General features: G+C 40.5%; 1 protein-coding gene across 1 annotated transcript in view; it reads left to right on the plus strand.

Annotated features, from left to right (window-relative positions):
- Positions 1–19,197, plus strand: part of LOC136884406 (uncharacterized) — a 51,767-nt gene that overhangs the window by 16,525 nt on the left and 16,045 nt on the right. The window contains exons 3-4 of the mRNA XM_067156542.2: positions 4,459–4,599; positions 13,632–13,763. Coding sequence (XP_067012643.2) covers positions 4,459–4,599; positions 13,632–13,763 — 273 coding nt within the window. The remainder of the gene's footprint in view (positions 1–4,458; positions 4,600–13,631; positions 13,764–19,197) is intronic.

Raw genomic sequence — 19,197 nt, forward strand, 5'->3', positions numbered from 1 at the left:
ACGATTCAAAGTTCAGAGTCCCTGGAGCCCCTTTTAGTCGCCTCTTAGGACAGGCAGGGAATACCGTGGATGTTATTCTACCGCCCCCACCCACAGGGGGTGGCCTGGACACTTGGGGTGGTCTTTGCCCCCAGGAATCAATCTGCAGACCGAATAAAGCGCATGACCATTTGCACCTCCAGATTACTTAAATTTTTCGACTTCCTGACGCTAATCCAACCCACGTCCTTTCGGGTGAACCGAGCTCGCAGTCACTATAATAAATACTCCGTCGAAAAGGAAAATGAAAGAACATAACATAAGGACTAAACAACCGACTGTCTCAACTGAGCAAACATTTGCGAATATGTGTGTAACAGTCGAGTGATTGCCCCCTGTCTCCGCAAAATAATTCTTTAACGAAGCTAACTCATTAAAGTAAGGTTTCACATTCTTATTTATTTATTTATTTATTTATGTATTTATTTATTTATTTATTTATTTATTTATTTATTTATTGTTGTTTTGACCTGCTGCTTGGGCCTTGTTTCTTCTCCCACAACTTCATCATTTCGCTGTCGTTCCTCTTTCCCTCCTCTGACCAAATGTTCTTGGACGTTTCATTTCGTTTTTCCTGGAACCCCTTGAATTTATATCAATTTTAGCTCGAAACATGTCTCTATTAAAGATTTATTTTGGATTTATGCCAACTTCTATGTCTTTTCTTTAGCAGTTGCTTTTAATTTGATGATGCAATTGTTAGTCCAGTCTCGTTCATTCTTGTGAGGTGGCCATGAAACTCACTCAGTCTCCTCTTACGTATGGTGCCTGTTATCATCACTGTCTGTCTATATAGATCTTCCTTTCTCTGTCAGGCTCCATGGCTAAATGGTTAAAGTACTGGCCTTTGGTCACAGGGGTCCACGGGTTCGATTCCCCGCAGGCTCGGGAATTTTAACCATGATTGGTTAATTCCGCTGGTACGGGGCTGGGTGTATGTATCGTCTTCATCCTCATAACGACGCGCAGGTCTGCACCTGGCGAGCCGAACACTCCCGGCACTAAAAGCCATTCTCTTCTTCCTCCACGTACCATCGTTTATTTTATACCTTTGTATGTGGCGATCTTACGGCCCTCTAGTACACTTAACCAAAACATACCGTAGACAATCAAATAACACTCTATACAGTATCTAGAAACTACCTCAATTGATATTGTTACGGAGTTATCCGTGGCAGTTAGAGGTGAAGGAAGGTGCGGGCTGGAATAGGTCTCAACTACAAAATTAAAGTTAATTTAAAACTTTAACAAAGGTCATATTTTCTTTTCAAAATCAACAAATAACAACAACAGAGTAACAGGTACCAAGTAGCAGGAAAACAAGTTAAGAAATTACAATTCGTTACAAGATTTGGGCTTCGAGCCACAAGATTAATTTCTGAGCTCTCAGCTCACCACCACAATTGCTAAAGGGCAGAAAACCCCTAAGTACGAGGAGCACTTGCTCCTAATTACAATGTTAAGACAAAGAGCAGACCCGCTCTCAATTTTACAAGCCTATCAAAGGCTACAACAAACTTCATTTCTATCTGCCCTTAAGGCACACAAGGAAACAAGGGTAATTAATACCCAACCTACGGGGCCTTCGCATGAAGAAAACAAAACATCATGTTAAGTTACTGGCCCAAAGTACAGAAGAGATTGGAGGCGTGAACTTGCACTCCTACACCAAATTTTTGTCTAAAACCTATGTGGCGCTAGGCCGATCATACAGGGGCTAATCCCAAGCTAGGGAGGTGACACGTATGAGGAAACTTTACTGCATTAAAGAAGAGAAGAACGGTTATGAAAACGTAGTCACCTCCTTTTTCAAAAATGAAGGGGAGTTCGAGAGGGTGAAGCAGTCTCTATCCCCGCTTTACAGATTTATGATTTATAGATTTTACATAGAGGTGGTGGTGGTGATTATTGTTTTAAGAGGAAGTACAACTGGGCAACCATCCTCTATATAACACTAATCAGAAGGAAAATTGGAAGGGATCCGACACTTCGAAGAGTGAAGATATCGGCCAAAGGAAGGCAAGGGCCACGAAGGGCGTGAAAATGAAAGACTCCCTAGCCCTCGCAAACCTAATAGCGTCGGGGTCGGAAAAGAACAAGAGTTGACCAAGGGAGGTCGGATAGGATAGATGAAAGTGAGGAGCCTGGCACAAGTAAGTGGAAGCAATGCCAGGACTCAGCTGAGAGCCCCGTGGTCGCCAACCCACGCTCCAAAGTTCAGAGCCCCTGAGGCCAATTTTACATAGACAGAAAAGAATTTACATTTTAAAAAGGTAGGTTACATACTAAAGGTTTCGAACCCTCCCCGAGAGTTAAACTGCTGAGCTAGCAAGAAATGAAGATGTTAACAGGCCATTACCTTGTAGAAGAACTGCTGCTTGAAGAAAGAGGCGCTTCCCGCCCCCTGCTACATATTCACACGGTAAGAGAGATGTTACTGAAGTGGCACCGAGACAAGAAAATCGGGAGTTTATATACCCTCGTGGAACATTCAAGACCTTTCAGGAATTAGTAGACACACCCTTTCTTTTTTATTGGATAACAGCAAAAACTAATACACAAGACGAGGAAGAAACACCTTATTGGTGGAAAATTAATTACGTAAATTCCCGATTGGTTACATTCAAAACGGGCGGAAAGAAAGGATTTATATTGCCAACCCACAAACCACAGTACAAAATTTAATAAAAATAAAACTTAGGAATACAATATTTCTTCAAGAAAGTTCATTCCATTGCACCAGAGTGTGTTACCATAGTTTTGGGTAGCGACATCTGTTAGAGATTGTCCACACCTCTTAATCGTTGAAAAACAAAAGGCAAATAAAAAACACTCAGTGACATCTTCTGAATAACCGTGGAATTAGTTCAGTAATTAAAGTTCCAAGTTTCTCCAGTAGAGAAGTTTCAATTGGCGCAATATTTGAATTAGCGGCGTGGAGGTGTACCGCCCGGTACAGATATAATAAAATAGTGTTATAATAGTTATTTTGTTAATGATTAATATTGTCTATCTACATCACCTCTGCATCAAACTTGCTCTCATACACACTAACATTCATACAAGCTGATCACAATCTCGACAAGACCACTATCGAAGTGCTATCGCGTACACTGACAGGGGCAGTGTTCCACAACGTTGCTAGTGGTGGTGGTGATTATTGCTTTAAGAGGAAGTACAACTGGGCAACCATCCTCTATATAACACTATTCAGAGGGAAAAAATGGAAGGGATCCGACACTTCGAAAAATGAAGATATCGACTAAAGGAAGACAAGGGCCACGAAGGGCGTGAAAATGAAAGACTCCCTAGCCCTCGCAAACCTAATAGCGTCGGGGTCGGAAAAGAACAAGAGTTGACCAAGAGAGGTCGGATAGGATAGGTGAAAGTGAGGAGCCTGGCACAAGCAACTGGAAGTAATGCCAGGATTCAGTTAAGGGCCCCGTGGTCGCCAACCCACGCTCCAAAGTTGAGAGCCCCTGCGGCCGTTTTAGTCGCCTTTTACGACAGACAGGGGATACTGTAGGTGTTATTCTACCGCCCCTACCCACAGGGGGAACAGCGTTGCTAGACACTTGCAATGAGCGACTGTACACAGTTGAGATCAACCGGTATCATAAGGGACAGAAGTCTAATGTCCATGTATAGATGAGGGGAAGTTCAAATTTGAGGTGTACATTCGTTCATAAGTCAAATTATTAGTGTCACAGTTCGTAGGATCCGTAGTTTATCGAATTTCAGCCACGATAGCTTCTCACAATAATGTGTCCTGAAGTTCAAGGAGCGCATAAATCTTATGCAAGAGTTCATTGCGTTCTGAAGTTGTAGAGTTGCATCGGTTAGTATAACATCACAGTAAAAGTGAGAGTTTCCATAAAATGTATTTTCATACTATGCGAAAGAATGGATTGTGTAATTTTTATGGAATGAAGAGATCCATGTACCTCTCCGCAGATACTTGTTATTCCTCTACATTTTGTAAAGTTATACAGTAAATTGGTTAAATTGGTTAAATTACAAAAAATAATTAAAGAAACATAATTTATGTCATTCTGACGTTCTGCTAATGAAGCGGCGACATGACATAGCGGCTGGCAAACGACGGGAAAAGAAAAATAGAAGACTTTTTCAGAAAACAGTAATGGGGCCTACTGCATGTTTACAGTGCATGCTCTAACGGATACTGTTTTGTAAATACCGCTGACTGGTTGGGGTTTCCAGTATTAAAATACTTTGTCAAGGATTTAGGCCTACTACAGTATATATATAGGCTATTGTCTTCATTTACTTTCACCTAAACCTTCCAAAAAGGATTGTTAACCTCTAAAATTGACATTTAATCTTATACCAATTTATTTTATTATCCGAAAGCCCCTTTGTGTCGGTTCTACTGTACACTCCTGTGTTTGTGTTGTTCAGGTGCTGGAAGGGAGTGCAGCGTGGACAAGGACTGTGCCGCAGATGTGAACACCACCTGCATGGAGGATCGCGTGGACCACAAGAAGCGCTGCCTCTGCGGTAGCGGCAACGCGGTTGGTGTTCTGGACCACTGCACTAAAGGTACGCTCAGTCCTCATCTAGTGTCACAATACTGTGTACAATGTAACAGTGAAATCGCAAATAATTTTCTAAATGCAGATCGTTAGCCATCCTCAGAGCCCTGCAGTACAGCATGCCATTAACGTTTTACAACACTCTGCTCAAAGTTTTAGAATGTTATCCTATAGTTTAGGCCATGAACCATAATAAATGTTTCAGCCTGTTTCAAATTACACCTTAGAAGTTTCTAACGCGTGACCAAACTTTATAGCTAAGTGGTTTTAAAACGCTACAGATATGAGGTTTAAATAGCAGTAGCTACCCTGAGCTGACAGAAATTGAAACTCGTCCTGCTCAGTAGACCTGCTAGGATGCCCTCAAACATTTTTCCCGATGGCTCATTTCTTGGATCTCAACATCGCTATTAAGAATCGAAACAGAAACTTAAGCCTACATATACAGCCTAGAGACGAACTTGCGTTAACATACAGAAGTTAGAAGTCGAACACAGGTCTACGGATAAAGACCTTATAGCCTCTAGAATGAGATTAGCTTCTCCGTAAGCCTCTGTGTGTTTTCTCGATGCTAACGCCTACAGCTTATACGGCCCCATGGCTAAATGGTAACCATTGGTTCAGGGGGTGGTGATGGTGCTGATTATTGTAAAACTAGGCAACTATTCTCTATATAAAAGAAGGGATCCGACGTTTTGAAAAATTAAGACATCGGCGAAAGGAAGACAAGGGCCACGAAGGGCGTGAGACTTCCTAGGCCTCGAGTGCTCTAATTCCCTCGGGGTCGGAAAAGAAAAAGAGTTGACCAAGGGAGGTCGGACAGCCTAGCACAAGTAAGTGGAATCAATGCGAGGACTCAGCTAAGGGCCCCGTGGTCGCCGATCCACGATTCAATTTTCAGAGCCCCTGGAGCCCCTTTTAGTTGCCTCTTACGGCAGGCAGGGTTACCGTGGGCGTTACTCTACCGGCCCCACACAGAGGGTGGGAGTTCAAGGGGTCCCGGGTGCGATTCCCGGTCGGGTCGTGGATTTTAACTTTCATTCCAGCCTAGATCAAACCCGCCAACTAAAGGTCTTGAGGCCAGCCCCTTACCGACTAAGCTACTCACCCTAGCAGTAGAAGATAGTTCATTAGTCAGAAACCCACAGCCCAGTTGTATCGCGGTCAGTTTTTGGTCCCCTCTAGGGACACCATGACCTTGACGTCGGTGTAGGGCCAGACTAACAGATGTCTGTGCCCTATATTCTTCTCACTATTTCTACCTTTCTATTCTCACCATCTTAAATTTCATTCCTCTTCCTGTCTGGCCACCCTCTCTGCCCCGGGTAGAATAGGTTAGTACGGATGTTTTATCCTCCCCCAAACACAAGTTTCGGGTCGTGGCAAGGTGATGCATGGCTGCTGGCAGAATAGTTGTTTACTCATGGGCTGTGCCGAAAGTTGACTTCATATTTCCTGAGTACTCGTGGGACCGTAAACGGAACCTCTTTCTTCTCTCTGAACAACCATCCCCTATTAACACTAATCCCTTGGTCAACTCTTGTTCTTTTCCGACCCCGACGGTATTACTTATGGAGGGCTAGGGAGTCTTTCATTTTCACACCATTCGTGTCCCTTGCCTTTCTTTGCCTTTCTTTGGCTGATACCTTCATTTTTCGAAGTGTCGGAACCCTTCCATTTTTCACTCTGTTTAGTGTTATATAGAAGATGGTTGCCTAGTTGTGCTTCCTCTTAAAACAATAATCACCACCCCTTTCTTCTGTCTGTGGGTAGGGGTAGAATAACTCCCACGGTATCCCCTGCCTGTCGTAAATGACTACTAAACCTGGTATCCAACCCACCCTATCAAGTTAAGTGCATCTGGGTCCCTTTTCAGTCGCCTCTTAAGACAGGCAGGGGTGTTATTCTACCGCCCCGTTAACTACAGGGGACGATGACCTAGATGTTAGGCACCAATCATCATTAAGTACTACTGCTTAATGAATACTACAAATCGGATATACATATTGCACATTCTCTTGTTTATTGTGTGGTTCATTCTCATTAATTCTTCAATCTTTTTACAGTGTTAGTCTACGTACTTGCTGTTTGATGAACTGTAAAAAAGTATAAAAGCAGTAAAAGCGTTTATTGGTCGCTGCCGGCAATAAACAAGCCCTGTCGCTCACTCATATACAGCTTCATATGTTTTGATATATTTTGGCACAGGCCTGGGCAAAATGCAGTTTCCACACTTGCTGAGATTTGGATGAGTGTTGTGATAGTCCTTTGTGCCCACTGAGGAAAGGAATGGGGAACTCCTTCACTTTTCATCTTGCCTAATCCCCCTCATTTTGGTGCTGGTGCGGATGATCGAACAGACATAAAGGTTTCCGGATGGGAATTTTGTCCACTGCTCCATTTATATTTAACAGCCAACCGGCGATGTGGGAACTTTGGGTCATAAACGCTGTTGTGGGTCCAAAACATACCACAAAATGAACACAAATACCTATTATTTCACATTTTTAAGGAAATTGCATACATATTCTGTTAATTTCCACTTTTTAGAGCATATATAACGATAAAGAAATATCGTTCATCTTTGTAAAATTGGATTAGGCACTATTGATTTCATGTTGCTGAACTACACATAAATGAAACCAAATTTAAGCCTTTCATTTCTCTAAAACATATTGAAAGTCATTTGAAATACCGTAGCTTATATAAACGTTGGAATTTTCAAATTTCAAAGGCACGTACGTCATTTTTACAAACACTCCACACTTATTGCACGGCACGGAACGACATATTTGGACGTTCACTTTTCACGCAATACTTATTTCTCTTTTTTCAGCAGATCGCGGTCGCAGTGCACATTGCACATCGCTTCCTTTTTTGAAGTGTCGTTGTTCATGGTTCCTTAGGGATAGTCTTTTTTCAAAATTCTTGAAGTTGGTATTCGTAGTTCATTTGGAAACCGACCATTGACGAAGTCTTTGATTGAGGTAGGGTTCGGTTAGTTACCTCGTCAAAGTTTTCAGACATGTGTAGTTCTTGAGTGATAATATTCGGGATGGTAAAGAAAACCGCAAGAAGTCATATCAGTACCGATGGGGGGCAATGAAGGTGCGAGCAAGCATGACCGTGATACAAATGATAATGTTGATTGCAGTACACGACAAAATCTGACATTAAAATACAGAACAAGAACAATCGTATGTTCAGATTACAATCTAAAGTCCAACTTTCTAAGCTTTTTAGAAAATAGATTCAAGAGACTTGTCGGTTTTGCTATTTTGTCTCTGTGAGTGTTCAAAAGAGTCGACCTTCACTTGTTTATTGTGAGTTTCTGATTATTTTATTTTGTAAACATTCCATTGGTTGGGAGGGGGGAGGTGCGGGGTAACTTAAACTACTTCTTCTTCTTCTCCTCCGTTGTCTTCGTCTTCTTCCGAATTGCTATCATGCTCAGAATCATAATCCCGATCATTTCCATCCGGGAGATCTTTGGAGTAATGCCTCAAACAGAAATGAAACTGTAACACATTTCAGTCTAAACCAAGTTGGCCTAAAAACGAAGCGCGGTCAGGGTGAAAGCTAATTTGCAATGGGTTTTCCTTAAAGACCTTAAAAACCCCACAAAACCGATGAGGGTTAAACAAAATGCTTACTCCCCGAACCAGCTAGCGAGGTGGTGGTGATTATTGTTTAAGAGGAAGTACAACTAGGCAACCATCCTCTATATAACACTAATCAGAGGGGGGAAAATGGAAGGGATCCGACACTTCGAAAAATGAAGATATCGGCCAAAGGAAGACAAGGGCCATGAAGGGCGTGAAAACGAAAGACTCCCTAGCCCTCGCAAACCTAATAGCATCGGGGTCGGAAAAGAACAAGAGTTGACCAAGGGAGGTCGGATAGGAGAGATGAAAGTGAGGAGCGTGGCACAAGTAAGTGGAAGCAATGCCAGGACTCAGCTAAGGGCCCCGTGGTCGCCAACCCACGCTCCATAGTTCAGAGCCCTTGGGGCCCCTTTTAGTCGCCTCTTACGACAGGCAGGGGATACCGTGGGTGTTATTCTACCGCCCCCACCCACAGGGGGACGAGAGTGAAAGATCTCGATATCTCTCTACTCGATCACTTTCTGGAGAACCTAGTTCGAATGTTCCCGATCATTGAAATCACCGTCCGCGGAGTGCCCAGTCACCGCGTACAAGACCATGGAGACTGGCGTGGATGCTGATGACGACAAAAAGGGACACCGGCAAAGACGGCGGAACCTGGCAATTGTCCTACCTATCCACACAATGTCACTACAGATATCACTGTCGCCTTACGCTCCCTTTTGATTCGTTAGTGAACTTATTTTGTAATTCATTTCGAAATTCGTTAGTTAAATATAAATATATAATTTAGATTTTAATTTTTTCGTACTTAATTTGTTCACAGAGGTTCATTATTCAGTTCCACTTCTCCTTAAAACAAAAATCGCCGCCACCACCAGTGTTCTGTTCTAATTACCGGCTATTATAGTGTTCAGTACTTCTGTTACATTTATTATTATTATTATTATTATTATTATTATTATTATTATTATTATTATTATTATTATTATTATTATTATTATTATTATTATTACCGTTGTTCGGGATCTTTAAAATATAATCTTATCAATGTATCGTCGTTGCCGGAACAAAACCTCCTATGTGATATACTGACCCGCAGCACATACATCATGAAGAGCGAGAATGTCTTGACAATATTCCACCTTAGATGACAGAACCTTACCGGCCAAAGTTCTAAGCTAAAATATTTCACATAGGAGGTTTCGTTCCGGCAGCGACGATATGTAATAACATCTAATCTTTTTTAAGTTAAGAACGGAGGGTCCTTATCGGACAAGGTATTGATGTAAACATAGGTCTTTTAAAAGAAGGAAAAATTGAGAAAAATTACAAGTTGTTACAACTGGATATTGAGGTGTTTCCTTGTTTTGATTTCATTAACTTCTTGTTCTACTAGCAGTTATTGTGATTGACTCTGGAGTGTCTTTTTATTATTTTTATTGGGGGCGTGAGGCGTTTGATGAAACGACTTTGTCTTGAGTCTGTATTTATCCTATTCCGAATTGATATGAATTGTATCTTCCTACTGAAGGCGTGTTAATTTATTCATTTAAAATGACGATTGAAGGTATCACTTAATTGATTCCCTTCCTTTCCTGGACGTGCGTTCGGTAATGTTGATATAATTTCTCCTGCTTATTTATTTCAGGATATCTGTTTTAATTTAACCTTAAATGTACTTGGCAGACATATTATACTTGATTATTGTAGGCCTCCCTTGTTCAGCCTAACGAGGATATCAGCATAAGATTTCTTTATATTACAAATTTTATTGTAAATCGTCGTAGCTTTAACTACGTTATTCATTTTCTTCTTCTTCTTAATTAACTAATTAATTGATTATTTGATAACTAGAAACTTATTCATTCGTTTGTCATTTAACGATGTAACCTTTTAAACTAGACGTTGTCTTTCAATGGTGTTGATTGTATTTCGTATCTACATCGTAAGTTTTTCAATTAATACATCTATTTAATAATAGTTTTAATTCATCGATACTGTGATATATATAGAAATAAATAATTCTGAAGAAAATCAGATAGGTAAGTTTTAAAGGTTGAAATTGATAACTCGGGACTCAAAATTCCCAATTGTGTAAGAGGTGGTGGTGGTGATCATTGTTTTAAGAGGAAGTACAACTAGGCAACCATCCTCTATATAACACTAATCAGAGGGAAAAATAGAAGGGATCCGACACTTCGAAAAATGAAGATATCGGTCATAGAAAGAAAAGGGCCACGAAGGGCGTGAAAATGAAAGACTCCCTAGCCCTCGTAAACCTAATAGCGTCGGGGTCGGAAAAGAATAAGAGTTGACCAAGCGAGGTCGGATAGGATAGATGAAAGTGAGGAGCCTGGCACAAGTAAGTGGAAGCAATGCCAGGACCCAGCTGAGGACCCCGTGGTCGCCAACCCACGCTCCAAAGTTCAGAGTCCCTGGGGCAAATTGTGTAAGACCTCGGACTATACCTTCCACATATATCTTTGATAAAGTGAGCAGTTAATCTTGTGTACAGTATTCCTTTAATTGTGTCTGAAAGTTGATACACCTAGAATATCTTCTCTGCGTTATTGACATTACCTTGGTTTGAATTATTTTATTTATAATTCTTTTTTGATTATTCTGTTATTAGTGTTCCTGCGTTATGTTGTATCACCTTATTTGCATCTTAATCTTCAATTACCGTCACTAAGTCATAACTTAATTGATTTTAAATTTACTGCCGCCACAACTTCCTAGGTATAGTGTGCCCTACAGGACCCTATGGTTCCGGCCAGGCGAATGCCGGTCTCGAACCCAGAGTACAGTAGTGAAAGAACTCCCACAAACGTGAGCTTGTGCACATAGTCTTACCTGAACACATATCCACGCTCGGCCGCACAATCGCGCACTTCTCAGGGATAACAAGGGAGAACAAAGGGCAATATTAAGATAAAACACTAGGATATGTGACTAATCAGGTAAGAATCAGCTAAAATAAAATGAAAAAAAATATCTAACAGAAAACATCGCTGCATTCAAAGTTTTACAATCAGGGATTTATTACATAAAAATATACTATTTACAAATATAAGAGCTTTCAAATATGATTGGGGTAAAGATAATGTTGAGCCGATGACAGCCAGTTCACTGCCTTCACGAAACCGCTCTGCTGTAACAAGCATGTTACAATTGTGTGAGTAATGGAATCAACAGAAAATGGATATCTGCTGAAACACACATCTAACAGTAATTTCCATAAACTTTACTATGCCTCGTACCATCGAACCCCGGTGCAAACAAATATAAACACATAATGTACAGTGCCCTGACCCGGTCTCGAACCCTTGTCCCATGAAAGGTAAGGCCTTGAATATTCATATACAAACTATATAAAAGGAACACAACCAACATGTCCAAGGGGTCAATATCAAACGGGCCAGTGTTAAAATTAAAGTAGAACAAACAGAACAAAAATCTCTCCCTGCGTTCAAAATATCAAGGTCGTCTTCTCCCCCTTACACACTCGACACGCTGCAGACAGCCATATAACCAAGTTTCAAGACTGTGACGTCAGGCACAATAACCCTTACCATCCGAGCACTCGACAGGCGGCAGTCCACACAATTTATGAGCCCAGCTGACTGACTGCGTGCTAAGAAACTTCGCCTTTCAAAGTACCTCACATAATCTGGCTGCTAAAAGCACCCTTTTAAATACACACGGGCTATTCGCCCTCATCTCAATATCACCAGCAATATAACAAATCTTATTTTCGCCTCCCATGGGCTCAACCTTGATAATACAAAGGCACAATACAGTAAGCTATAGTCACATGGCCATAATACGGCATCTCAAATGCATCCATTACACTCTCAAACTGTGCTGGGGCTCTCTCATATCAATTCATACAGTCAGCTACATGCATAATGCCCACATCTCTCAAACATTCGGACTCGCTCGCCCTGTCAGTAAAGTTAGGTGAATTACGAGGTAAATCCTGGTCTCAACTATATAACCTACGTCTGCAGAGATAAATGTCTAAACGCGACACAATAAATAGTGCCTGCCTGTCAGATTAACCTACCATGACCAAGGGAGTTCGACCTGACCCATGAAGATAACACGTACGCTAATATAATACTATCGAAATGTAATATAAACACATCAACAAGGAATCTACAAACTATCATCTACCCTAATGTACGGGGTTCGAGCTTGAGGCCTAGCTCTTTATTGCCAAGAATTTATCCTACCATAAACTAACCTGTTGGCTGACGGCCCCCCTATTCCTATCTAAATTTAAATGACATGCTTGAAACAGAATTGGAAAGCTCTGACCTTATATGATTGATGACATGACGGAGCGGCCCTTCCTGTGGACCACTGAATTTACCACATCATGACAAACTGCGACGCTTGCAGCAGATACTGGTGAACAATTGGAGACATTCTTGCGTGAGTCCTTCGTACAGCTCCTTAGATGGTTGGAAGATGTCCCCTTCGATGTCGCGCTGATCAGGTACGCCCAACGTTCCTGGATCGATTCCCGATGTCGTGCCGGCTTCAGCTCCCGTTTTGGCTTCCTCACAATGATGATGTAGAAGCTCGTTCTGGCTTGATGCAGGGGTAATTCCTCGCAGATTCAGTAGTACTAGTTGTATGTGCAGCTCGAAGATACAACGTTGTTCTCGGTACCGACTTGCAGCATGACGACTTCGTTCAAGCAGCCTTACGGTCAAAGAATGAGCTGATGTGCCAAGCGGCCTTGCATTTATAATCAGGTTGGCGTAGCCACGCCGCTTGATCGCGTGCAGGATACGCGCGCCCGTGACTCGAAGTTTTCCCGCACAAAGCACGTCAAGTCCCCTACTTAACGAATGCATTTATGATTGCAGCCCTAATGCATATCAAAATTAAGCATAAATTATGCAGGTTGCAATTCTTGTATCATATCCAATGCATCTCTTTCGTAACCAAAGATATTAATTTAATTCCTTCTTCCCTCCGAAGGTTAGTTTTGCCGGGATCCGGGAAGCGTCCCCAATCTTCATTAAGAGGCTTGGCTTGGGACATAACTCCCTTTAATGAGGTTCTGGAGATTTTCATAATGACGCTCTAGCTCTCTTCACACGAGAACGCTTCTTCTGGAATCTTTTAGGAAATGAACTATAAGACAATGACTCCATGGGTGGTCTCAGGTAATCCCAATATCTAATACTAAAATCTATACTATTGGTCCATGAACAGAATGGTTCAATAGTAACATTTACATGTAAATCAAGAACATTTTGAAGGTAAATATAGAAAAGATAACGAATTCACTATCACAATTATACTATTTCTTAAAAAATATAACATAATCATTCTGTAATTGGTAATGTTTTGGTAAATAACTATGTTAAAAAGAGTACGTGTTCTTGAAACTAAATACAGACTGCGATGTCCACAGCTGCTCTGTTCCTGCCCTGCGGCTCGAACGAGGAGTGTCCTGTTAACGCCAACTGTGTAGCGCCGGGAGATGCCAAGGGCAAGGTTTGCTCCTGTCTGAAGAACTTCAAGCCCAAGGCGAACATAACATGTGGTAAGCTCTCACAATTAGAACGTCTAAACTATTCGATTTCTCACGTTGCACTGGACATTATTTCAACATTTTCTGAGCGTGATATTTGTTCATATGCAGGAATCAAAAAAATAAAGAAAGCTATCGGGAGTAAATGCATTCGGAGACAATTTCTAGTCGGACAAAACAAAACATAACGCAAGAAAGAATACTAAACACCATTGGTAGACCTGTTGTCCACAGACCTGCGATTCGGACGAGGAAAAGCATCATTAAGTTCAATAACGTTGGGGCAAATATTCGTTTATAGCAGGATGAATAATAATTTATCAACGGAGATGTCTGATAAATTTCAATCTTCTGTACAATGATTTAAAAACAGACCTGAGCGATAGCTCTGGCTAGGATTGGAACTGTCCCGTCATTTGCCTGGAAGGGAAACGACAGAACTCAGGACAGCCGACGGTGTGTGTTGGGGATTCGAGAATATACTACTTAAAGAAACTACTTTCGAGGAGTGACATATCTTTGGATATCCTTCTATTGTGTATGATCTAAGCCGTAGCCGTTTGTAATTAATGTAGTCAAGTAGAAGACGTTAGGTGTACGGTAACTTATTCCCCATCTATTCTCAAGAGTACGGTTCGAAATTCTTGCCTGCAAGAAACACAGTATGCCGTGAAATTAATTTGTTCATTGGCATACCACTTGGTTGGTTTCTGCTACAATTTCGTTGAGAATATCATTTGTGCAAAAGAGCCGAAAATAATCTAAATGCGGCCCTACATATTCTACCCTTCCGGCCTATGATATTGGGCACCGACTCTAATCTCAGCGTCGTTCACGGGTGATCTCCGGTGATATCTTCGAATAGTATAAGCTAATCTTAAATTACTAAGCAGGAAGGGTAAGAGAGAAAAAATAATAAAAGGATGATTATGAATGAGAAACCTTCTTTGCAAAAACAAATTTATTGAAAATGAAAAGTTTGGCAAAGCGATAACGAAAATTTAAAAAATGATAACACTTCAAAAATAAAAAATTATCACTAGATCCGAAACCCATAATAATTGATCTATGTTACAAATCGGTTTGATACATTTAATATTATTGTCCATTAAGCACCAATGTTTTATTTGTTAAGTTTAATAAATCGGCATGTTTCAAATTTAATCCAATTCTACTCATAAAATGACTGATATAAAAACAATATTCTTTATAATCCAACTCTAAAGAAATACATCACATGAATTGAGTGATTGATACATCATTACATTACTCGATAGAACCATATTTACGATTTCTTTACAACAAGATTTTGCGGACGTCAATTTAGTTAATTAATTTATTTAACTACCTCTTATTGGGTTTCGTCATTAATTTATTAAGATTATTTCCAAAATATAGTTGACCTGTGCTATCTCTATCAATTAATTTGAGTGATATTTCTTTAAAACCATTAAATTACATTTATTCATTGATTCATTAGTCGTCGTTATTAAATCATCATCTATTATGGCCTACTATATTCACCGATCATGAAATGAACGCGGACTAACGAATACATCGGATACGACTAATGTGTAATATTATCTGATTTTAAATAAAAATACTAACTCCACACATACATAATCAGCTGTTTTATATACATAGTCACATTAAAACACAATGTGTAGCGAAGGGCCCTACGTCATACGAAATACATAAAATCTCCCAAAAACTTACATCAACACTGAATCTACTGCATCGGGAATAGAACTTCTGCCTCGAACATATCAACCACACGGAACTGAATCCACAAATCAAAAATTACCACAACCGCAAATCAAAATTTCGTTGCCAAAATACACAATAAACACAATTCACATACAACAAAACAATAAATCCAGCAATAATAAGCATCAGGATATCCCAAGACCTGGTCGAGAGTCGAATTGACGTTCATCGAGGCGTTTCGTTACAGTGATTTGAAAATTCCTACCTTTAACTAGAGTATTACAAATGACGTTAATTCTTTAAATATCTATGTGCTGTGGCCTACCTGATCAATTTGAATTAAGTAATAAATTACATCGTAACTATTCTTTGATGACCCTATTTCAACGGGGTTAATTCTCTAACACGAAAAACGCAGAATAGTGGAGAAATCTCGACTTGGAATATAAACACATCTATTTCCTTCACCTGTCATCACATGAAAATATTTCCGGTACTCGGCTAGCTCATTCAATCTCATCCAAATACTTCATACAATCCAGTCTTCACTGGGCTTGTAACCAGAATTATTCTCTGCATTCTACATTTCAGGATACACAATGTCTAGCCTTCAATCATCATATCCACTGGTTCAAAGCTCACCAGGATTCACACTGTTATTCATCGAGAACACTCTTTACATTCAAATATAGTTGACGATATCTCGTTCCACATTATCGTAGGTTCACTTCCTCTCACTAGCGTTCTGAGTGTTAAAGTATCCTATCTCAAACAGTCTCAAAAATCAACTTAAGGATGAAGTATTAAAAATATATATAAATTAACTCACAGCACATATCATTAACCTAACAAAATAAAATCACTTATCGATGAACAAAGGCAATAAATATACACTGTAATGTTCGTTAATGGTCGCTGGTTCAAATACGCAGCACAATATAAATGAACTTTTCTTGAAGATTTGGAATACTCGTGCAACATGCCATTACTACAACTAACATGCCCCAAGAACTACTTCAGTGTACTGAATGCCATCTATCCTTATTAAAATATTAACAGATACTGATATTATTTCAGAAGATAATACCATCTTACATTTCAGAGGATCGTATAACACAACACACGCTTAGGAATATATGCTAAGGATCAAAACAGCATAAACACACGCAGATTATACATACAAAATACACACCCCAAGGCATTAGTACTATAAAATTATAGTATTATAAAATTAACTATCAAAATCTAGCTGACCCTTGCTACATTTTAAAAATCAATTAAAACTGAACCATCACATGCAAGAAGTTATTATTTACAGATTTACACAAGGTGATTCATGCATAGTGGTGTTAGATAAAATCAGATGCACTCATTTTAGTCCGGTTCGCTTCATGGTTCAGCCACGCTCCACCTCAGCCATCGGGTCGGCCCATCGATGCGGTGCTCACTCCATCATGGCGGAAACACAACCGTCTGTGAAAATTCTCCTCTTGAGGTCCATGTTCTTGTCACAATTTACGTACAGCACAGTTGGTACACACGTGTCCGCACACACTCAATATTTACTGAGCATACAAAAAGTACAAATGAATTATGATACAAATTACAAACACAAACTGCATTCTTCTCACACGCGTTCATTTCCCGAAACAGTCTGGTTAGTATCAACGAGAACCCGCGATTCAATGGTAAATCAAGCTCCTCTATAACCATCTTTACTGCTGCTTGACGAACAAGTCCATCGGCACTTTACACGTTCATAATTCAAATGTAAGACTATTTGAATACAATTAATTCCCTTATGGGAGTAATGGTGGTGGTGGTGATTATTGTTTTAAGAGGAAGTACAACTGGGCAACCATTCTCTGTATAACACTAATCAGAGGGAAAAATGGAAGGGATCCGACACTTCGAAAAATGAAGATATCGGCCAAAGTAAGACACGGGCCACGAAGGGCGTGAAAATGAAAGACTTCCTAGCCCTCACAAACCTAATAGCGTCGGGGTCGGAAAAGAACAAGAGTTAACCAAGGGAGGTCGGATAGGATAGATGAAAGTGAGGAGCTTGGCACAAGTTAGTGGAAGCAATGCCAGAACTCAGCTGTGGGCCCCATGGTCGCCAACCCACGCTCCAAAGTTTAGAGCCCCTGAGGCTTTATGGGAGTAATCCCTGCGGATTAAGTCCAGAATATTAAACAGGTTATTGTTCCTTTACGTTGATGAAGGCTCAGTCAACGTTTTCCCGGCGGCGATCACAATACGCGTCCGAATCCTTCAGTCCCGAAGTTAAGAGTCGAGTGCTTCTCTTCACCGCTTGGCGTCCTCCCGTCGGGAACAAAGTCTCGGGATTCTCCGGACCACTTTCAACATATCCTGTCTCCAGTAGCCACATATCTACTTCAAAAGCTTTGCCAGGATGTCTCTATTGCATTTTTATAAATACGTGAATGTCTTATTTGTCTTTAGTAACCGCTCCTTATGGATTTACGATTATATCGCAGCGCGTTCATATCGGTGTCCCTGCTACCGCCTCATTTCTTTCCTCGCGCGTTATCCTGTAATTCGCTGGTTTGAAAGTTCTGCCAACATAATTTAATATCTCCATCGCATGTTGATCTCAAGTTTCTCTCTCTAGAGCGGAAGATTCCATCGCCTTCTTTCTGATGCAATATCCGCTGTTATTTACACGAGCGCTGGATTACAACATACATCCTACTTCATATATAGATTCTACGTCATATAATATTACTTTGTCCAACTACAATAATTATATGCCAATGACACGAACCATTTGGTTTCAATATGGACGAAGGCTGAAGGAAACGCCAGATGGGGAGTGAACAGGCATGGAGAATGAGATCAGTAGGGTTGCTCAATAAACGTTAGGTAGCAATGAAAGGTGGTGGTGATTATTGTTTTAAGAGGAAGTACAACTAGGCAACAATACTCTATATAACACTATTCAGAGAGAACAAAATGGAAGGGATTTGACACTTCAAAAATGAAGATATCAGGCAAAGAAGGTCAAGGGCCACGAAGGGCGTGAAAATGAAAGACTCCCTAGGCCTCCAATGCTCTAATACCGTCATGGTACCGAAGTCGCACGTAGAACAAAAAGTAATAGGCCTGATAATAATAATAATAATAATAATAATAATAATAATAATAATAGTTTCATTCAACACTTGCAGGGGGTGTCTTCCCGCCCTGCTCCCGCTCGTCCTGCTGACGAAACACGTGTTTCTACTGCCGAACTTTTCAGTTAGTTCTGCTTTGTGATTTGGTCTGGTGTGAACCTGTGCAGTGTAATGACGAGTGGAAACGTTAAAAGTCGTATTTATGGAGCAGTGTCGTAATAATTGATTTAAATGTACCGGTGTTATATACCACAGGCTTCCAAAAATGACGAGTTAAAGCGTTTGTGGATTTCTCGTTGTAAGCGAACTGATAAGTTTAATCCGGAGAATCCTCGCGAATGTTCTGTTCATTTCCTTCCTACGGATTACGAGGGAGATGTGAAAAATGAGCTCTTAGGTTTGCCCACCAAGAAAATTCTACACCCAGATTCGGTACCATCTCAATTTATTCCCAACTGTCATGGAGGTTTTACTACTGAAGAACCTAGCACAAGTGAAACTACGTCACAGATATGTATTCTTTACTTCCATATCTGTCCTCCAATCTAATGGTATAAGCTGCTTTGAAAACTTTGGCCTAGTGGTGTCCAAAACACGCATGT

This window comes from Anabrus simplex, chromosome 12 (genome assembly GCF_040414725.1).
Source record: "Anabrus simplex isolate iqAnaSimp1 chromosome 12, ASM4041472v1, whole genome shotgun sequence".
NCBI classification, from domain to species: Eukaryota; Metazoa; Arthropoda; class Insecta; order Orthoptera; family Tettigoniidae; genus Anabrus; species Anabrus simplex.